Source organism: Lissotriton vulgaris, chromosome 9, assembly GCF_964263255.1.
Source record: "Lissotriton vulgaris chromosome 9, aLisVul1.2, whole genome shotgun sequence".
Taxonomy (NCBI): Eukaryota; Metazoa; Chordata; class Amphibia; order Caudata; family Salamandridae; genus Lissotriton; species Lissotriton vulgaris.
In genome coordinates this window covers 868,567,530-868,590,981 of record NC_141697.1, presented here as the reverse complement: position 1 = coordinate 868,590,981, position 23,452 = coordinate 868,567,530, and the positions used below count along the sequence as shown (strand labels likewise).

Below are 23,452 nucleotides of genomic sequence, written 5' to 3'. Positions count from 1 at the left end.
TGCTGTGATTGGCCGGCTGCCAAACCGCTTCCGGGTCGTCGCAGGCAGCGCGGCGGCCCGGCGGAAACTTGAAGAAACTCCTGGGCTGCGGTGGTGAATTAAAGGCACACAAGGGGTGAGCTCCCTCCCCTTTTGCGATGGCTTTTTTAAGGTTAAGTTGGCGCGTGCACAGTATAAATCACACAAATAAATAAATAAAAACAAGTTCTCGCCTTTCCAGGAGGTGGAACAGCCCATCCGGCCTCTGCGTAGCGGTAGCAGGGGTGATTAAATATTAAGGGTAACCCTGCTCCGGCGCCAGCGAGCCCTGACCCACATAAGAGCCGATCTCACTTCGGAGGGTCCGAGGAGCCGGAAATGGACCTTCAGCAGGTGAGTGCGGCAGATGTTCACATGGGACTTTAGTTTAGCGTTGACCGTACCTCAGACCACAGGTGCGCCCTCTCACGGCATAGAAGCTCGTCATACATGTACCTCGCTCAGAATTCTTAGGTCCTCACACACACCTCTCACTGACCCCCACGCACAGGTCTTAGCATGGCCAGCCAGCTCTTCTCCAAGGCTCTGGTGTCGTCCAAGTGGCTGGCGGAGGCGGTCGCGGCCCGGCGGGTGGGGCCCGGCCTGCGGGTGCTGGACTCCTCCTGGTACCCGCCGGGGGAGCGCGACGCCCGCCAGGAGTACCTAGAGCGCCACATTCCGGGCGCCGCGTTCTTCGACATCGAAGAACAGTTGATGCAACACACTTTCTGGGAAAGCCCCATTGTGCATGCATACTGAAGGAAGATTTGGATTGACAACCCTGGCTGGCTGTTAAGAACTACACAGCCTGGAGTGCTGCATATTAAGTGTGTATAGGTGTTCCAAGTTTGGCAAAGTAGTGAGCAGGTTTCTAAATTTGGCCTTTGTCAACTATAGTGACTCAGCTTCTGTCAGCAAACCACTTTGTCATGCCTTTAATACATCTACGAGGTGATGCTGCCCGGCGAGCAGCTGCTCGGCGACTACGTGGGCAGCCTGGGCGGGGGCAACAGCACGCACGTGGTGGTCTACGACGGCGAATATTTGGGCTCCTTCTACGCCCCGCGGGCCTGGTGGATGTTCCGGGCCTTCGGGCACCGGCAGGTGTCGGTGCTCAACGGCGGCTTCCGGAACTGGGTGCGGGAGGGCCGCCCCGTGACTGCGGAGGCCAGCAGGCCCAAGTCCGCCCAGTTCAAGGCCACGCTGGACGGACGGCTGGTGAATAGCTTTGAGGAGATGCTGGAGAACCTGCGGACCAAAAGCTTCCAGGTGGTGGACTCCAGGTACGAGGGCCGGTACCGTGGCACCGAGCCGGAGCCTGGGCAAGGTGAGAATAGGACCAGTGGTCCGTCAGCAGGAAGCACTGCCAGGAAAGGGGGCAGTGACTTACTCACCTAGATTGCATACAAACATCTTCACTGTGATGATTGTCCATCCACACACGCCCAGGGCTGTACAATTAGCCATCCGTGTATAGTCCCCTTCTGACGTGCGGGTATACACGCACTAGCAGGCCGTGGCATGCATTGACATCCACATACACAGACTATTAAACACTCATATATATTCACTTCACTCGGGGGCACCACCACATCACTTGGGGGCGCCACCACATCACTCGGGGACACCACCACCACATCACTCTGGGATACCACCACATCACTCAGGGGCACCACCACATCACTCAGGGGCACCACCACATCACTCAGGGGCACCACCACATCACTCAGGGGCACCACCACATCACTCTGGGACACCACCACATCACTCTGGGACACCACCACATCACTCTGGGACACCACCACATCACTCGGCCACACCACCACATCACTCAGGCACACCACCACATCACTCAGGGACATTACCACATAACTCAGGGACATTACCACATCACTCAGGGGCACCACCACATCACTCAGGGACATTACCACATAACTCAGGGACATTACCACATCACTCAGGGGCACCTTCACATCACTCAGGGACACCACCACATCACTCAGGGGCACCACCACATCACTCAGGGACATTACCACATAACTCAGGGACACAACCACATCACTCAGGGACACTACCACATCACTCAGGGACATTACCACATAACTCAGGGACATTACCACATCACTCAGGGGCACCTTCACATCACTCAGGGACACCACCACATCACTCGGACACCACCACATCACTCAGGGGCACCACCACATCACTCAGGGACATTACCACATAACTCAGGGACACTACCACATCACTCAGGGGCACCACCACATCACGCTGGGACACCACCAACACATCACTCTGGGACACCTCCAACACATCACTCTGGGACACCTCCAACACATCACTCTGGGACACCTCCAACACATCACTCTGGGACACCTCCAACACATCACTCTGGGACACCACCAACACATCACTCTGGGACACCACCAACACATCACTCGGGGGCACCACCAACACATCACTCTGGGGCACCACTCAGGTGCACCACCACTTCACTTGGGGGCACCACCACTGCACTCGGGGACACCACCACTGCACTCGGGGACACCACCACAGCACTCGGGGACACCACCACATCATTAGCCAGGCATACACCACCAGCTGTCAGTGCACGCTTTCACCAAGCACACACAATACCAGCCGTCAGTGCACACTTCCACCAGGCACGCACACCACCAACCGTCAGTGCACACTTCCACCACGCACACACACCACCAGCCATCAGTGCACCATTTCTACAGGCACACACACCACCAGCCATCAGTGCACACATCAATTGTTAACGCATCCACAATTAACTATTGTAGAAATCGCAGTATGGCACACTTTACTTTCCGCGCAACCACTGCATCACTCAGCACCACCACAGCATCACTGGTTCAAATATGTTCTCTCAATGTTTCAAGCTTTATTACAAATGCCACAAAAAGATGTTAATATTTCACTTCTGTTCTTGGATTTTCGTCACAATAAAATACACTGAACATAATGTTCACAAAAGTTATTTACAAAAGTTTAAGCTATTGCCATTATAAATTAGAATCACTTTTAAGTATTAATTATTAAAAAGAAATAAAAGCCATTTTTATTTGTAATATCAACACATGTAAGTCACGTAAATACAAAACATGTTGCATTACCAATGCTATAGGTGTCACATTTGTGAAAGTTATAACTATTCGCATTGTAAATGACAAAGCTATTAATTACGTTATTTAAAAAAAAACACATAAATAAAAAATTTGTCATTTACCATACCAATAGCTCCAACTTTCCTAAGGCGAGACCTATTGCATTGCAAATGCTTGTTGCTATTGTGTCTAGTATATGAATTTTACTTATGGGGTCATCTTTTACTTCTTTTACTGATATGAATTGCATGTAATTTTATTATATCATGTTTTTAAGGTGATCCGGATGCTGTGTAACTTTTATGGTTCTTATGAATGAACCCGAATAAAGTTGTCTTTGATTTGATTTGATATCTCAATTAAAAAAATATACATACATTTTTATTGTTTTTACTGATACACAACTGGTCATGAAAAACATTATTGACAGCAATTCAACTACGAACGTCATCATCTCCGTTCTCTTTGCCCCTCCTCACCTTCCAGTTGCACTCCTGCCACAGCCTTCTCCCCTTTCAGTACTCTTGGCTCCATTTCCCCTGCTACCTCCTCATCAGCCTGAAAGGCCTCCAACAACCATATCCACATTTCTAGGCACTCCATTACCTTATGATCCATCCTTGACATCCCTGATGTGCTTTTCTTCAGTTAGGGCCCATTCAACAATATCCCTACTCCACAATGCTACAGACAGGACCCTCTATTCAAACGACACTATCGCCACCCATCACTTGGCAACCAACAGTGCCAACTGTAGGAACTTCCTCCGTATCATCCCCCACTGTGGCTTCTTTATCATACTCAGAAGCAAGCCATTTGGGGTCTCTTCCACCATAACACCAGTCACCTTTTCCACACTGTCCCCCACAGTCGTCCAGAATGCACGCACCATAGGGCACATCCATGACATATGGAGGAAGGAAGACCCCCCCGCACCACACCTTGGACACTTCATCAACTTACCCACATACATTCTGCTCAATTTAATTGGTGTCAGGTAAGTGCGGTGCAGATAATTGCAATGTATCAACTTGAACCTAGCATTGCAGGACTCCAGGTCCCTGTCTCTCTGCCATATTGTCCTCCACATCTCCCCACCAGGCCCGTTTAGCAGGAAAACTTTGCTTCACTCGGTCCTCTTTGAAGGCCCCATAGAATAATGACACACATTGCCGTGCACATCCAACCAATAATTGCATTTTGCATTTATACAGCGCTTACCTACCAACTGCAGCGTTTCAGACTGCTGGGGGGCCATGGGAACCCCCAACCAGATCTCCCGATGAGCACCGGCAAGATTAGCATACTGTAGAAACTGGCCAGGCCCCCACCATACATTCTCATATTAACTGAATCTTTAATCTGGGCACAAACGGCCCCACGTTTCACAGCCCCCTTCTCTCCAGCACGCCACTGACATTGCTTCGCTAATGCTCTTAAGTGGAACCAACAACCAAAGGCTCAGTTTTCTTACGAACAGTGGACGTTTTAACACCCTAGAATTCACTCCTTCCCATATCTCCACCATTTGCTGCACCAGATAAGGGTACTGCCCGGTATCCTGGTCCAACTTATTAACAATTTCAACAAAGGTGATAGAGCGCTCAACGCTCTTAAATTTGTAAGGGGTGCATTATATGAAATATTAAAATTAAGTTTATATATCATTATATGAAAATCTGTAGAATGAAATTGAGACGCTATTTACAGGATTGATTAGCATTTTGCACGTATTTAGAGAAATCATGTAATTGTGCATGTATATAATGATTAGTAGGTGAACTAAATGTATTTACTGGTATAAGATTCATCTAAAGGCCTGTGTAACAAGTGTATATTAAAGAAAAGTTCTTAGGTTAGCTGCAAAATGTAGGCCTAACTTTCGTTTTCTTAAAGGTTTAATTTCTCCGCATTTGCTCTTAGGGTCAAGAGCTAATTAAAATATATGTGTGTAAAAAGTTATCTTTTCACCCTTACAGCAGGTTCAGGAATTTGACCTTGTTATTTTAGATTTAAGAAGATACATGGGAGGAAAGGAATGCCTTTGAAGAGCTCGTACAGAGAGATGGGAGGGAACCTTCCATGCCTAGTGAAACTTGGGAGCCAAGGTCAGCGTACAGAGCTGTAAAATTAATTGGAATTTGTGGAAAGTTGCTCAAAGAAGGTGTTCACAGAATAATGTACCATATGACCCGGGTGTAACTTTGTCTTTTTGTATTAGGCATAGGGACAGATTTGCAGGACTTCAGCTTTTGACTGAGGAAGGAGAGCATCTTAGAACAAGCTCTGTAGCTTTACTCTACTTGACCCATTTAACAAGAGTGCATTTCTTCGGAAGTCAACACGTGCTGACACCTTTTGGGGGAAGTCCTTCTGGGTAACTAGGAAGGGATACCACTATAGAAGTAGAGTAGGGACAGATTATTCTTTAATTCGGAAACACAAATGAAAAAGGATTTGGACGCAGTGTCTATAGTCAGCTGTGTTCTGATTTGGGAATTTATTGTTCTGTGCCTATTGTGCCGTATGAACTATATTCATAGATTGGGCTCTATATTAGTCTTCAGGAATCTTTACACCTTGATTTTGAGGTGTGTCTTTATTCTGTTGTTCCTGGCTTTGTAATAACCCCACAAAAGCTTAATTCAGAGTTCGTACTTATTGGGAGTTGATGGGAGGGAAAATTTATAATTGGTAAAATGTTTTCTTCCCTCTACACTTCTTAACAGGCAAGAAAGACCATCGACCAGGTATTCCTGAGTAAATCTAGGATACAAAATTCGGCCCCATCAAAGGTGTGGTCCCACAAGTGTCTCCCAGTAGCTTCTTTCCGCTATTATCTTTCACTGTGGGCTATCGCGCCATGTACTGCAACTTAGCCGCATAATAGTACAGCTCCAGATCAGGCAATCCCATGCCTCCTTCATCGAGATCCAACTTCAGCTTTGACAAAGCAACTTTACAAGGCTCAACAATAAAATGAATAGAGCGGGGGTCAACTTTTTGGGATTACGGTTCTGTTATGCACTTATTCTTTTCAGTCTGTGTTCTTGAAATATCTACAATAAAAAATGTATAGACAATCATGCTCTAAAATTATAATGATAAATTCTGTCCTCTGGCTGCTTAGGAGACTGTTTATCTCTCGGAACCAAAGTCGTATTGGATATTATCCACTATTCACTGTTAGTTCTTAATTGAACTGACAGGTCTTATATGTTTTTAGCTACGGTTATCATGCCATTCACTTTCGAACATCTTGTTATGGATACTGTTGGATATTGGACACCGGCATAGCTTGATACTGTTTTCTTTTGGATTAACTGTGTAATAATATATACAGAAACCACTCAGTTGTAATAGCCTTCTACATGAGACAGCATCAGTTGTAATAGGACAACAACAGTTCCGATTGGTCTGTGTCTGGTCTTCTATTTCGCCCTGAAGAAGTCCTATTTCAAGAGGAAAAAAACGCGTTGGCTGATGGCTTTTGGTCAAAATGGAATAAAAAAGAATAAACACGACAATTTTGCATTAGCAGTGATTTTTTGTACCAAATTTACAGAATTGTTCATTGACTATTTGTGGTGCAGAGCCAATCCAGTGGTGTTTGTATTATATCCTTTCTTAGAAGGGAGGTGCTTCAGGACAGGGGGCATATTTGGCTTTGAGCACACAAAATAGTCTACTGTTTATATTATATGGCTGATTGATGGTATGGGTGCTGCAATCTGTGTATGGTCGACTGTCCTTTGTTTGTTGGTTTAGATAATTGTTTTATACTTCAACTGAATAATAAACTAAATAGTGCCCACGCCCACAACCCACCGATGAAACAGATGGTTAGTAATATATGCTCACTTTCTGTTTCCGGGTACTTCAACAGAATCAAAAATCCATATCTCAGTGTAGTACTGACAGTTTCTGTCCCGGCAAAGAACAAATTCAGTGTGGAAATCACCATGTTCTCATGCTGAAATTCAGAGTGAGCATTTGCCGATTCCTGAAAAGTAGAAAAAATATATTTATGTACATTTTGCAAAATCTATTTAGGATACATGACATCACTTGTCTCCAGTAATATTAAAATGGTACTTTTACCTTAAGGAGATAGCTTTTTACAACACAGGTGTAACATCGCATTTGCAGAGTCAAGGCCCAGCAGATACTTTGCAAAGCAGCTTCCTGGTCAAAGCTTTTAATCACTATATAAACAATTAAATTTACCAGGCAACATTTTTAGATCCATCCTTCTTACCGTCTGTAGTAAAAAAAAAATAATCCATTAATTTACTCAACAATTTCGGTACTTAAAAATCCACCCACCCATTCATCTATCTACTCAACCATCTGTCTATCTACTCACTTACCAGCCCATCAATAAGTAAATATATTTACTCAAACACAGACCCATTTGCTTTGTAACTAACTGATTGTTTCATGTAGTTATCGATAATGTAATTAACACTTCAATGCCTGCCTCAGCAGGTATGGTTAAAAACCTCTTATAATAGTCAATGTGTTGTTTCACTGCAGCCCTGCACCACCAACCCCGCACTCCGGTGCCTGGCTTTCAAAAGAGTTTGCAGAACTGTCCTGGGGTAGCATGCATTCACTGAAGAGTATAAAATGTACAAACAGTTCACTCACTCATCCACTCACTTGCTCGACATCTGTCCTTGCACCCATTGATCTATCCACAAATTCATTCAATTAGACATTTATTTGCCCTCTGTCCCACACTCACTCTTAGGTGCATTCACACATCAATCCAGACACAATCCCACCCGCAATATGTTCATCAACCCACTTTCTAAAATCTTTCTCTTACCCACAAACTGCCCCATAAAAATAATTCCTCCACTTTATGAAGTTTGTTACATCAACTCACGAAACTACAGAATCCAGAATATGGACGGCTACTCTATTTCCAAAGTAAGTACATATGGGTGAATATAGATTTACTATTCTTCGCTCAAAAAAGTGCCGTGACAACATAGCATATCTTCAAGTCACATATACATATTTAAATTCGGTAAGGAAATGCCTGTTTTTGCATGTTCACCCCCACTTTGTGGACTGATGATGCTGCTTTTTGGCTCTGAGGCTGCACTGAGGCCGGCTAACCATACCTCAAAGCCAATGTTTTAACCCCTAACAAAAGATATGGCGAATTGGATATACCCAATTGGCAAATACTGTCTTAAATTTACGTCACTAGTATATGGCACACAGGGCATGTAAGGCAGAGTTTACAAATACACCTGCAGCACTATTTGTGCCACTCTAAGTGTGACAAAGGACAAAATGGCTCCCAGACTGCCACTACAGACTGGAGGGGTGTGTACACTGCTAGTTCAAGTTTGCAATTAAAGTAAATGGAAAAGCCAGCACATCTCTTAACACTATTTGTACATCTTCCTTAAAGAAAGCCTATGGTGTCCTGTGGCTGTATTCTGTTGAGTTAGACATATTTTTTATATGCCTTAAGAGTAACAATTCTAAAAGGGTGTTTGCCCAAAGGCGAGCTTCAAAGTGAAGCCGCCTTTGAAGGGCTGCTGTGAAAACACTCTCAGGCAGGATGTCTTTTGTTTACTGCAGACAGAGTAGAGCCAGGTTTTAGGAGGGAAAACTCGCCCCAAATTGGTTTTACCATGGGCGAGTAATCTTCTGGCAGCCACGCCCCTAAGGTGGGATACCGAGCTCCTTTCGGCCAAAAAGGATTGTGCCATTTTGAAAGAGGCAAGAATGTGGCATGTGCGATAGCCAGATGTCACACATCACAAAAACATAACTAGGTAGGAGGAGACCCAGTTGCCCATTGGCTAGTGAATGTGTGGTCCCCTCGAGACACTTTCCTAGGGTAAATAAGGCACCCCTCGAGCATGGCCCTTTAGTACTCACTGGACTTGGATGAAGGATAAGGAGAAGACCACTTTGCACCCGATTTATGTGCAAAAAATAGGCTGTGTGCCAGAGCGACTGCACATGCTGCACTTTGGGCTAGTAGGGTTTGAATCCTGTTTCTGCAGGCCTGGCTTGAGGAATAGTTGATTCCCAGCCCTAGTCTGAAGCAGTGACTTTGAGGGTCAGTTGGCTGACCTTCCAGACCTGCACTGGGGACATTAAAGCTGGAAGAGCCTAAGTCTCATCTCTGGTAGTCATTGCGACGCTTTGAAGCTACTGGATGCTGGGCACCCCAGAGGAGACAATTCGAAAATAACCAAAAGGGACACTTGGTTCTGCTGATTGTGACCAGATTCGTCACCCAAGGCGGACACCAGACTCCACCAAAGGGTTGCACCATGACAGCTGTATGTGTTCGCAAAAGCACAAGGTCTGCATCAGCAGCCCTTGGAACCAGGCACAGATGACTATGTGGAACCTCGACATCCAAGACAAGAGTCACCCCCACTCACCTTTGGTAGTTATCTTGGAAAGGCTGTATTGTGCTTTAAAATTGCTTTGGTGACCAGGTAACTGTCCTAAGTATCCTCTCTGGTCCCCTAGACCTTTGTCCTATTTGAATTGGTTGTCCAACCGGGGCAGGAATTGTCAAACTAACTGTTTTAAACTTTTCAAAAGTTTACAAACCTTTTTTGGCCAGTGCTTGTTTGAGGTTGATTTAAAAGTTATTTAAATGTTCTAAAATATGTATCGCTGGAAACCTCCAGTAGATTTTGCTCATGAAGTCTCTAAAAATTCATAAGAGGAAGTTGGCCCGGAAGGAGAAAAAACTGGCCTTAGAAGAGGGCCACGCTGGGGGATGAAACACCAGGAGAATGGTGGCAGCAATTCTATAGATGCAGAGGTAATCACAGGTGGTGCCTATGATCCTAGGTTACTCAAGGTTATTGTTCCCTACTAAGCAGAAGACGTTGATTAGATAAATGGTTGGCATCCTATGAGAGAGTTCTAAGGATGAAAAGGGTGGGTGCACAACATTGAGGGTCCTTACTTTGGGAGTTAGTATCAACAGTAGGCAGAGATGGCCTTTTTTACACTAAATGATGAGGTAGCCCAGTCTTATACCCACATGAAAGAGGAACTCATTAAGCTTTTTGGTCCAGATCCAGACATGATTGGATGTTGTTAATGCCTCTCTGTAGTCACTGGAGTGCTGGACAAAAGTTAACAAGGTAGATACTTATGAGGACGTATACAATTTGTTGGTAAAAGAGCACACACTTACAAACTGCACCTTAGAGAAGCTCCACAAACATTTGGTAGATTCTAAGTTATCTAGCCCGAGAGATCAGCGTAAAACAGCTTATGAATAGGTATGCACTAGGGTGCCAAAGAAGTCCCAAGGTGGAGAATCTAATAAAGGGGTACAAATCCCCCTTTCAGTGGAAAGATGGGGGAAGTTTAAAAAGATTGAGAAACAGGAAGAGACTCCAAAAGATGCCAAAGATGTGGAGCCCAGACCACACACCAATTCCTAAAGGGCAGGGGGTATCAGGGAAATAACTTTGGCCCAACAAAAGCTGGGGTGTGCTATAACCGTAGACAGCCATTGCACAAGAAGGGAGATCATGCATGGCCAAAGAAATCACCCTCCGGTGAAAGCTCCAAGGGAATTGCCAGTGTAGGGATTGGGTTGGAAGTTGGCCCTGGGGATTGCAGGGGTTACACTGAAGTCACATTAGTTTCTCTGGATGGTGAGGAAATTCAACCCTTGGCCCACTGGCCTGCAAGTATGCTAAAGTATAGGCAGAGGACAAGAATCAATGGGGTAAAAGTTCAGGCTCTGAAGAATACAAGTGCCAGAATAACAATGATTATTGCCAAGCTGGTTCCCCCATGACAGATTCTACAAGATGAGGTGCATGAGCTAGTTAACTCTGACATTGTTATGAGTCCCATTCCATAGCTGTGTTAGACTTTGAGAGGGGAGATGTTACTAACCCTAAGAAAGTAGCTGTGTTCCTTGCCATCCCAGTGAACTGTCTACTAGTCAACAACCTTGAAACATCCACCCGGGCAGAGATGGAGAGAAGGACTCATACAGCAATGCTGTCTCCCTGAGTGGGTTTGTGTCTCCACCAGCCCGGAACCAGGGTTCAATTCCCCGCCTCAGCGGGTCTTGGGCTCACAATTCCACGGACCTGATAATTCTCGCCTCAGTGCCTATTCTTATCATAGAGTCCCACTCTGCAACTCTGGGCAATAGCTTGCTTAATCTCCACAACGGCCCCCACAACGCTAAGGATGCCTGGCCTCCACCCTGGGGGTGCCCAGGAGTGAATGCCTCACAGGGAAAGCCAGGACGGGTTCCACAGCGGTATTCGTACAAGCGCCTTGAGACCCTTGCGGGTGAGTAGTGCGCTATACAAGTATCAATTTACATTTTTAAGAGAAGGTTAAGGGACTGTGGATCTTGAAACAGTGGACCCAGTCTTTAATAACAAGATGAGGGGAAGGAAGCCCCACAGAGCCAGAAGGAGCCTAACCCCCAGAGGAAGGGCCTGGTCTCTGAAGGGAAGGCTCTGCATTGAGAGACTTGCCTGACTTGGCAGAAACTTCAAGGAGCAGGTGGAACCTCCAGAGAGGACTTGAGTCAGGGACAAAATAATTATCCCACTTTTGAAGGCTGAGACAGTTGGCTGTCAGAAAGGAAGAAGGAGATGTGAGGTTGTCATGAGTGGTCAGCCCATCTCTTGGGCACTCTCGGGTATTGCATCCATGTATGGGCATGCGTAGCATTTATGTACTCGGACATTTGTGGTCCCTGGAGGTTGCAGAATGAGTGAAGCAAAAGAAAATTCACAGACAACGTACAGGTGCCAAAAACAACTAATTTCAAAGAGCATGATGTGATTGTAACATGTTATATTGTACCAAGACACTACATGTATAACTCATTATGTGCTTACATTCAGGACTTGTTTACTGGCTGCACACTGCAAGACTGCTATCATGTGCCAGTGCTGACTCTACCATTTCATTTTAGATGCAGCGAGTGTCGTGTCTCACAGCCACAAGATCCCTCACGACTTGCAGCTCCTGGCAGCCATGTTGGGTGAAGCAGTGTATTAATATGGGCCACACTTGTCAACGAGTGCTCATGATCAGTGCTACTTCTGGGCAGCAGCACTGGACCGCAGAACCTCTGTAGGGCCAGTGGTAGAAGTGGGCGGGGACGGAAGGGCACGGCGTGGCCTTACTTCTAAACATAATTTCAGTCCGTTCCCCTACTTCTTACTTTCAAAAAAGCATCCCGGGACGGCAAGAACAGTCAGACTTAAAAACAATAACTTTTTTAATTCAGCTTCCTGGAGCTGCTTGCGCTTCTCTGCTGTACTCCAGAGGCTGCAGCAGCCCCTCCCAGAGCTCCACAGACCGAGGGCAGCCCCTCCCTGAGCTCCACAGACCGAGGGCAGGCCCTCCCTGAGCTCCACAGACCGAGGGCAGCCCCTCCCTGAGCTCCAATGACCGAGGGCAGCCCCTCCCTGAGCTCCACAGACCGAGGACAGGCCCTCCCTGAGCTCCACAGACCGAGGGCAGGCCCTCCCTGAGCTCCACAGACCGAGGGTAGCCCCTCTCTGAGCTCCACAGACCGAGGGCAGCCCCTCCCTGAGCTCCACAGACCGAGGGCAGGCCCTCCCTGAGCTCCACAGACTGAGGGTAGCCCCTCCCTGAGCTCCACAGACCAAGGGCAGCCCCTCTCTGAGCTCCACAGACCGAGGGCAGGCCCTCCCTGAGCTCCAATGACCGAGGGCAGGCCCATTGTCATTCCGATTGAGGCCGATTATCCCCTTTCGAATGACAATGCACCGGCCTCTGCCTTTAGCAGATCAAGTGCCAGTGAGATTGGAGTTGGTGATTACAGAGGAGCTTTCCCCAGACAAGTACGTGGGAATATTGACACCATGTGTAATGTGTTAATGTTGTACACAGAGTTAATTGGGCAGGACAGTGACCAGACAGAAGAGGCGACAGGAGCGACAGGAAAGAAGAGGTACTAGGGCAGGAGAGGTGACCGGGCAGGAGAATTAATGGATATGAGAAGTGACAGGGCAGGAGAGTTGACGTGTCAGGAGCAGTGACGGGACAGGAGAGGTGACAGGAAAGGAGAGGTGACGGGGGCAGGAGAAGTGATGGGGCAGGAGAAGTGTAGGGGCAGGCGCAGTGATTAGGCATAGGCAGGAGCGGTAACCGGCAGGAGCAGTGAACAGATAGGGGCAGTGAACAGATAAGGGCGGTGACGGGGCAGGAGAGGTGACGGGCAGGAGAGGTGACGGGGAAGGAGAAGTAACGAAGCAGTAGAAGTAATAGGGCAAGAGGGGTGATTAGGCATGAGCAGGAGTGGTAACCGGGCAGGAGCAGTGAACGGAGCAGGAGCAGTGAACAGGGCAGGAGCAGTGAACGGGGCAGGAGCAGTGAACGGGGCAGGAGCAGTGAACGGGGCAGGAGCAGTGAATGGGGCAGAAGAGAAGGGACAGGAGAAGTGACGGGACAGGAGAAGGAGATGTGAAGGGACAGGAGAAGTGACTGAGACAGGAGAAGTGACAGGGAAAGAGAGGCAACGGGACAGGAGAGGCAACAGGGCAGGAGAAGTGACCGGGCAGGAGAAGTGACCGGGCAGAAGAAGTGATCGGGCAGAAAAAGTGACGGGCAGGTGACATGACGGGCAGGTGACGTGACGGGCAGGTGATGTGACAGGCAGGAGAGGAGATGTGACCGGGCAGGAGAAGTGACCGGGCAGGAGAAGTGACCGGGCAGGAGAAGTGACCGGGCAGGAGAAGTGACCGGGTAGGAGAAGTGACCAGGCAGAAGAAGTGATCGGTCAGAAAAAGTGACGGGCAGGTGACATGACGGGCAGGTGACGTGTGACGGGCAGGTGATGTGACAGGGCAGGAGAGGAGAGGTGGCCGGGCAGGAGAAGTGACAGGGCAGGAGAGGTGACAGGGCAGGAAAGGTGATGGGGCAGGAGTGGTGATGGGGCAGGAGAGGTGACGGGGCATTAGGCATGAGCAGGAGCAGTGACTGGGCAGGAGCGGTGAACGGGGCAGGAGCGGTGAGCGGGCAGGAGCAGTGAACAGGGCAGGAGCGGTGAACAGGGCAGGAGCGGTGAACAGGGCAGGAGAAGTCACGGGCAAGGAGAAGTGACGGGCAAGGAGAAGTGACGGGCCAGGAGAAGGTAGGAGGCAGGGGAATTGATGAAGCAGGAGTGTTGATCGAGCATGAGCAGGAGTACTGACTGGCCAGGAGCAGTGAAAGGGCTGGAGCAGGCGTTTCCCAGGGCGACTTGAAGGGTAGGGGGGCAGTTTAGTTTGGGCGGACCAGTTTTGTAGAAGTGAAGGAGTTTTAAAAACACTGCAAAGTTCTTTGTATATTCAGCAGGTTTTGGTCAACAATACAAGGGCCAAGATAACTTTGGTGATCAATGTATCTGCTGGAGAGAGATGGGAGCATGTTTTGTCTAGTGGCTGTTTTACTCATCTAAGGTAGCACAGAGGGGTAATATGCCTGCTGCAAAGAACATGTACCATGCATATCAAAGAGCAATATGTTATGTGCACAGTTCAGTGGGTACTGCTTTGTGTTCACTTCCCAAATGAAAGGACACTTGAATACATATGGCCTGGCAGTTCAGGCTGGACTGTTCCCATTGGGCGCAGAATCTAGACTGATTTGCATATGGCTGGGTCCAAACTGGAATGGCATGGTGAGCAAAAAACGATGGATTTAAGCCCAGATCTCTGAAATGGGGTGAATGTATGACATTGTTCTGCATTTTGTCCATCAATTGTTCTTTTTTGCATTTGTCACCCTGAGTGGGATGGGTATGCTCAGACATGAGTCCAGTGCTCTCCATACCACTGGAATCAAGCTATCCTAGCTGATGAGGGCTGAAAGCCCGAAACCGGTCCTAGGATGCTTGTGTCCAATCCATGGAGGACCTGGCCTGGCAGTTCGGGCTGGACTGTTCCCATTTGCTGCAGGATCAAGACTGATTTGCATATGGCTGAGTCCAAACTGGAATGGCATGGTGAGAAAAAAAACGATGGCTTTAGGCCCAGATCTCTGTACTGGGGTGAATGTATGATATTGTTCTGCATTCTGTTCACCAGAATGAAGGAGCCTTTGTGGGTTTCCGTGAGTCTAGAGTCTCCTGAAGAGTTCCTTTCTCTTCTGAGTCCTGCTTAACACACGTGTACAGGATGAGCCCTGTATTCATGACCTCAATGTTTGAGACAAAAAATAATCATGGATTTCTGAACAATGAGAGTAAAAGCATTAAGTTAACATGTTGTTCCTGCTTATATTTCACACGCTTTACATAAACCTGTATTCCCTATGAGTGTTTGCTTTCTCCTGAATTAAACCTCAAATTAACATGTTTATCCATTGTTTTAATTAAATAACGTTATAAGCTGTAACTGGTCAGTGAAATGCTAAACATACAAAACATTGGTATGTTTTGCTATGCCACACCCCTGACTTCGCCCACTGATTCAATCTTCGGTTATTCCCGCCCCTTGATTCTCCACCCACAGTTCCCCTACTTTTTTTTCTCCACTTCGACCACTGTGTAGGGCGAATGCACTCAGTACTTCCTGCAAGGGCATAATCCTTTGTTCTTAGACACTTTGGAATTGGGTAAAGTAAGCAACACACTTAGCGGGCTTTGACCTGCAATTGTTGCATTTGGAAGCATCAGTGGGGTGCAGGAGGTGCACTCAAACTTAGATGACACATGAGACCTAATCAGAACAGCACACTTCGAACTTTGGTAAAAACCATGGCTGGCATAAACAAGAGTGTACTATTGGATACCTTGAACTGTGGCACAAAGTATTAAAGTATTGTGATATGAAAATTGCGCTTTAACCAAGAACTTTGTTGGGAACCAGAAGCTTTGCACAGTGTCATAATCCTAACAGTGAAGGATAACTGTTATACCGATTTCTGTACTAAACCTTGAACCCCAAATTCTTGTACTGATTGAAGCATTCAAGTGATATAGACAGTGAATGAATGTTCAGCATAAACATTGCAAACCTCTGAATCAATGTCTGTGAGTTAACAAATAAAAGTACACTGCATCTTTAAATACCTGACAGGTAAGGATTGACAGTAACATACCTTCACCATTTAATAAGCTACATCTGTGGATCCTCACCTGCTGCCCTGCTCGCTCTCTGACTCTTTATACACGAGGCATGTTGACAAGCATAGAAGCTCCGCACCACACACTAGCGGTATCAAACGTCTTCCCGCCCTTTCCTAACTACGATGTACAGCTCACTCAAGGGACCTCAGCGCCTTTTGGCACGGTGGCAAAGTTACAGACACACATGGTCAGTGGAGACAAATCTTCTGGCCCTTTACGCAGCTGCTGTGTAGGAAAAGCACTATACATTTACCCAACGAGGTAGCACTTACTGATTAGCCAGTAGAAAGTACTCCAGTTGAGTAGATGGAAATCGCAAAAAAATCCGTGATTAAGCGGGAAAATCTGCGAATTCGCTGACTTTTTTTTGCAATTTTGCGCTAATTCGCGGACCGCAGATCCGCAAAATTCGCCCATACTTAGTCCTTTTGACTGACAAAATAGAGATTGGCACGGAAGCTGTAATATTAAACAAATAGTTTATTAAAACCTCATGAGTGGAGCTACATCAATACATAACCCGCAGGTAATGTATGAGGCAGCACATGGAGTATACAAACTATGGTGCTTATATAGTGTGATAGTTGAAGAGTAAGCATGGAAGTTCAAAAAGAGGCGGTACAAGTAAACACACAAATAGTCATCTACATGTAAGGGTACATGAGAATCGCTTGGTCAACAAAGTGGGAGGAGTTACACAACTGCTAAATCAACAAAAGAAGAGTGTCCGTCAGTAAGGCGTTAGTCTGATCGAGATAGCACGTACAAATATGAGGCCAGCTGTGGTTGGTCAGAAGACTGGACCAACTTTCAAGAAAAAATTCGTGATTACGCACCTATTTTTACACATAGTGCCACTTTTTTAACTTTCACTACCTACAGCAGGGTAGGCCTTAGCGCGCCTATACCTGTTGAGGTAACACTCGCTTACTGGTCCTGACGAAAGCCCTGTAAACTCATACACTTAAAGGGCAGAAACATGTTGACCTTCCCCTAACAGGGAAACACCTGTATTTCTTTTGGATAGTTTTCCTGCACATAGTTCTTAATTTTAATATGTCAAGTTGACCAGCAAATAAATGATTTTTTGGGACAACCGCTGACATTTTTAACTACACTTTTTTCACTCTTCACTCTCACAAAAACCTGCTCCGCAGTCTCCTGGCGTCGTAGCACACTGGGGAGGTACTCGATCTCCCTAGTGGACCCGATGATGAAGCATGTCACCACTAGGGTGAGTGAGGGTTTCCTGAAAAAATCACGAATTTTTTCTTGAAAGTTGGTCCAGTCTTCTGACCAACCACAGCTGGCCTCATATTTGTACGTGCTATCTCGATCAGACTAACGCCTTACTGACGGACACTCTTCTTTTGTTGATTTATCTACTGATTGGGGACTAAGAGTGCCCTTGAACCCTGTCTCTCCCTTTGTTGACTGTTACACAACTGCTGACATCAGTTAAAATAGCCCGACCGTTAAGTTTGTAACAGGTGCATCCCAACAGCTACAAGTCTTTCTGAGCATGTGCAATGCTCCGACTCAGTACTGAAAGGGTTAATTATAGTTGATTACTCAAGCAAAATACAAGGGCAGGCAACAGTGAGGACGGGAGAAGCACATGGCGAGCACATGGCTAACTATAATGGCTGCCACAAACAAAATGGCTGCAGCTCATGCTAACAGCGATCTCTGCTAGTTTCCACACTAGTGGTTCATTTAAACGTTATTTAAATGTTCTAATATCTGTGTCTTTGGAAACTTCCTGCGGATATTGCTCATCAAGGTCTTTAAAAATTGATACAAATATCCTCTATTTCTATAAATTGTTGTTGTGTCCCCTTCTTGTTACATGGCTTGCTTATTCTGTTTGGTGCTGTTAAATATCTGTTGTTTGGTGCTGTTAAATACATTACACACTATTTCTTTGCTAAGCATAGCTGCTCAGAGTCATAGCACCCCAAGGTACAACACAAATACTGGAAGCATGTCGCTCCAGGAGGTGGTCGGCTCTATGTCGTTTTTGTTGACCCCCGCACTGCTTTTGATCTTGTGTCAAGGGAGGCCTTGTGGAAAGTTCAGATCAATCAACGTGACCCAAAATATCTTGTTGATGTCATCAGGAGGTTGCATCACAAGGACTATGCACAGGTTAGATACGGCAAGCACAGGGAACTGACCCCCTTGATACAGATTTCGAGAGGAGTTACACAGGGCTGTGTCCTTGCCCCAACCTTGTTTCCATTACACATTAACTATTTGGTAGCTAATTTAGAGAAGTGTAACCATGATACCCCAAGCTTAGAGGGTAAGAAGATCCCGGCCCTGTTTACAGACGACACCCTACTAACTCCCCTGTGGTGTAGCAGGGATTCTGCTCCTACAGAGAACTGTGCATAGAGACCTGGAACCTCAGTGAATTAGGGTGTGCCAAAACTCACCTTAGTAGCCAAAATCCCCTCCAGACTAGCAATCAGTGTCTCATTGGTTCTTCCATACCCCCAATGATTAGACAACCCAGAACATGGAACTTAGAATACCTCAGGCAATGTCGAACACATGAACACTCTTTCGTTATACACTCATGTTAGTCCAAAAGGGGGAGTAAATGAAGACACGTGCAAGTTTGAAATATTTATTTCTAATGCTGTGTTCTCAAGCACAGTATCTTAGCTAATACAAGCAGACATATTATAAGCAACAAGAATATCAGCATAGTTACTATTCCATAAAATACAAAAGGAGAAAGCATGTTAAAATGCTAAATGGAAATAGACTAGATTACACCTAGATTTCACACTCCCTTGCTATTAGGGTATTTTATATCTACAGAAGGTCTCTTGGGTTCACAAGGGCGGCCCCATACCTCTGGTCCTAGTAGAAATGGGTCACATCCTTTTCTACACCAGCTCTCTACATGATAATGTTCTCCAGAGTGTGTTTGAGCATGCCTGCGCAGTGCATTATTAAACGCGCCAAATTCAGAGGCGGCCACAGCTGCACATATGTTTTGTCTAGAACGGGCAGTGATCAGACTGAACAACAACCACTGTTTTGAAATAACCTTGAAGGCCTCGGCACTCACTGTTCAGACAACGCTTACCAAGCCAAGCTGATAGTTTAGAAAAACATATTATTCTCGTGTGAAGCAAAACAGTCCTCTAGACTCTAAACATTTGTAATAATATGTGCCGTGTGCAAAGGCAGCAGAAAGGAAAAATGGTGTTTAAACTTCTAATAAGCTCATGCTAACTTAACACAGTGTAAATGCAAGGCTCAACCCCTTGACACCCTCCCTTGATCCGAGCATGGATAAGACACAAGGCAAATTTGAAAAGCAGAGTTCAAGAACGACTGTCAGAACCAAGTTCAAATTGCCATAGGGACGAGAACAAAAAAACTCAATAATTTGAATACTTTTCAAATCAAATAATTCCAGCCATGGACACAGTGAAGTCAATAGGTCTGGACAGAAAAATTGATACTGAGAGTAGAGAAAAAAATATTAAAAAATCTGATGTCCAACTCTTGACCTCGGTCACGTAAGAAAGAGAGAAGCCATTCAATCCAACAATGTATATGCAAAAACGTAGCAACAGCCTCCAACATGAAGTCACTGTTCTCATCCGAGAACATGTCAGCCATCCAATCCAGCAAAGGAAAAGAACATACATGTTCCTCAATTACCGGAGCCTCTAGCACTATCAGAGGGCAACTCGGTGTTTCTTCAATGAAGCTGCGTGCCAAGAAATCTTGCGCCGCTGCGAAAACATTCCAACGTCCCAGGACTCCATGCATTGCTGCAAAGGCCATAATCCCTGTGCCAGAACAAAACAACTAAGGGGCTCATAAACTGATCATAATCGGCATTGGGAGACACCGTATTGCAGAGACACGAATCCAGGGCCAAGTCGAAATCGCAACTCAGGCAATGAAACAGAGGATGGACGCATGTAAAAAAGAAAAATCGAAACAATAATCCATAAGCCGCACTCAAGGTAGCAGGAGACAGCGCTCCATAATACTCAAGCATTCGGTTGCAGAGCAGCAACAGTTGTGACAGATCTTCTCGCAACACAGGACGTGCATCCATTTTGAATAAACAAAACAACAGAAGTACGCCAGCAGCCAGAGCTAGCAATAAGGGTAATCCACCAAATAGGCTGAAAAAGATCGAATGAAAAAATGTTGGGACACACCAAATATAGTTTGAAAAGAAGGCGCAAGACCACTGCTAACAACTTTAAAAAAGTGCGCCAGCCCTGTGGTGGAGGATGCATTTAAGATAGTGTGAATTAACTCACCGAAATGCAAGGGCAAATCAGTATTTAATAAAGCATGCACCTCTGTGCGGTTGTTTGCCACGTGTAGGACAAATGTTTCACGAGCAGATGTGAGGGCGACTTCTTTTTGGGATAATAGAGCTCTTATACTGCTCATCTTGTTGAACTCTGCTTTCAAGGACGGACTCGTCAGCCAGACGGAAACATCAAGATTCCCATGCGGAGGAGGGAACATTACATTTTTACAACAAACCACGCACTCACTGACCGTAACCACTTAAGGAATTCCGGCAACCATCCCACAACAATCTTCATTATTTAAAAGTAAATAACTACCGTTTGCCAGTAATGTTAATGTTGGTATGATCGCAGGTACTGGTGTGCCTTTCAAAATACAGGCTAAATTTGACTCATTCTGGTTACAAGAGCCATGCAATTGGATATTACTACACATTAGTGAACGATCAGGTGTTGTAGTGCAATCCTCACCATTCAAGTAAACCTCTTTCCCCTCCCTAAGGCATCTATAGGTAAATGGTAGCGACCAAGCTTCATGGAGATAAGCGTTGCCCAGAGGTTCCTATCTGCCAATTGCATAGTATTTCACACATGCTTCGAATTTGAAAAGAGGAAAAGGTAGAGTTGTTAACCCATGGATAAACCACGTTGCCAAAATGGTTTCAACCACAGAAAATGGTAATGGTTCTAACTTTTCAATGTGTGACATAAAAAAAGTTGCATCTTTCATTGACATAAAACGTTGCTTTTCAGTTAAATTAAACAGGGCAAATATTGATGACGTGTTCATGTAGTGCCGTGGCACTTTTCCAGCTTTCAAAGTTTGCAAGGTCCATGCAAACTGCATAATAGAACGTAATTGATTTTGACCATGGTACAAAACAGACACTTCATCTTGCACAATATCAACAACAGATGATACAATATTATCTAACGTGTAAATGCGGGAAGAAAGCGTGTTAATGCTGTTATCTACAACTGTTAGCACTTTCTCTAAATTCGCTTGATCTATAGCTCTAATGCGGGAAGCCGCCTCAATATGAGACAGTTTCCAGACCTCGTTGTAAATAGCATACATCCATCTTTTACATCTACCGTAAGCCTGGCCTTTCACGAAATCATTCAGATCAACATCGTCAGTCAATTTAGATAAGTGCAGCTTAGCTGACGCCAAAGTGGAATGTTTGAGACAACTCTGAAATAATTTGCCTACTGAATAGGTAGGCACAGAATGGCCACTTTCAAAACGTGGACCACCCTGACCTGTGTATAGCCTGGAGCTAAACACAGAAAACGATGCTGGCAAGAATCAGCACTTTTGTGCCACAGCAACCAACACGTAGGATCCAAACTGGATATGTTAAAGGAAGAATTCAGTAACAGAGTCTGTAACTCTCGGATAGAAAACTTGGTATTATTATTCCAACCGGAATATTCTTCTAATTCAGGAAATGAAGGGGCATTTAATTTTTTTGTAGTAGCCAATCCAAAGCATGTCGTTTGTGAAATTGTAGAATTCAAAAACAACATATGGTTCGGGATGAGGCATGCACAATGCAAAGCCTCAGTGCCTTACACTTGCAAACTTCTAGTACCCCAAACAGATTTAAGATCAATAGTATCTTTCCACACCTCATATCCCCGAACAGCCAATTAGTCTTAAAAGGACTTAGAATACAATAATTTTGGGTGGGTAAGTCTAACCTTGGAAGTTTACTTTTCCCTCATATTAAAATAAAATGCATTAGGATTTGACTGATTAAAATCAGTGAAGTAAGTGAACCTCTTTAAAAAAGAAGTGGAACTGCCTTCTACAGGAGAGTGACAATGTTCCCACTGGGTGTAATTAACAGTATTCCTCCTGGTATTCGCTTTATGCAGGTAGTGATTGCCAAAATGTTGATAACAAAACAAATCACCATAATTTGCCGAATCAAGAAACAAATCATCAGCATTAAAGGCAGCATAATAATTCAAATCAGAAAACAAAGCTTCAACGGCCTGAACATCCCGATCATCAGAACGTATATTTTGTTTAATCACATCCCCCATAGAAACTCTTAGGACATTTGGGACATTTATAACCTCAGTGGACCCATGAATTTGAAATCTAATAGCATCCCACACAATCCCATCTAAGACGGGCCAAGCAGTGATATTAACAAAAGCCAAATCCCTCTTCAATCTGTGTGATGAAGAATGGGGAGCCAATGTTCCATTAATATGTCAAATGCATGTTCTTTCTTCAACATAGTGTCCATTGATAAGGCGGAAAAAATACACCACAAATCTAACAGACATGAACAGGTAAATCGACAAAAGCACCAACCAAATGTAGGTCCAAGGAGGAATCAAAAAATGTTTTTTAAACAGTGTTGCTAGAACAGAAATCTTGGAAGGAGTCTTCGATCTGTGAGAGTCAGTGTCAAATGAAAATCTGGATTCTGGAGCCAAACAAGTCTGTAAATCAGGCATCGATAAGTCAGTAGGGTAAGTATATTCAGTCTCATCATGGTGAGCACCAGGCAGTGAACTCAATAAAGGACTCAAAATTGCAGGCATCTCGAGGGCAACACCAGGCCTGGAATTAGTAGCCGGGGCCAAAACAGAATTTCTCAAAATCGATGGAAATGAGACCGCTGGAGTCATACTAAGAAGAATCGGCCACTCTGTGTAGTTTAACATTGTCAATGGAGATGTAACTCTGTTCTTTATGACCTGGAAGTGGTGGTAAAATGACTGTTCTTGTGCCCTTCACACCAAGCACTGGAACTGGAGCTTGGTATAAGGGACCAAATTCTTTCCTGTTCTTGATCTTCTCTCGAACCAGTTCTCCAGCTTGGGGTAGCCAGCCAACTACCGGAATCTGCAATGCAGCATCAGAT

At 45.4% G+C, this 23,452-nt stretch overlaps 1 protein-coding gene and 1 pseudogene across 1 annotated transcript in view; one reads left to right on the top strand and one right to left on the bottom strand.

Moving 5' to 3' along the window:
• Positions 1 to 23,452, bottom strand: part of LOC147692392 (cytochrome P450 2G1-like) — a 647,292-nt gene that overhangs the window by 166,964 nt on the left and 456,876 nt on the right. The window contains exon 6 of the mRNA XM_086938615.1: positions 7,011 to 7,152. Coding sequence (XP_086794741.1) covers positions 7,011 to 7,152 — 142 coding nt within the window. The remainder of the gene's footprint in view (positions 1 to 7,010; positions 7,153 to 23,452) is intronic.
• LOC147692393 (thiosulfate sulfurtransferase pseudogene) lies at positions 402 to 6,446 on the top strand (annotated as a pseudogene).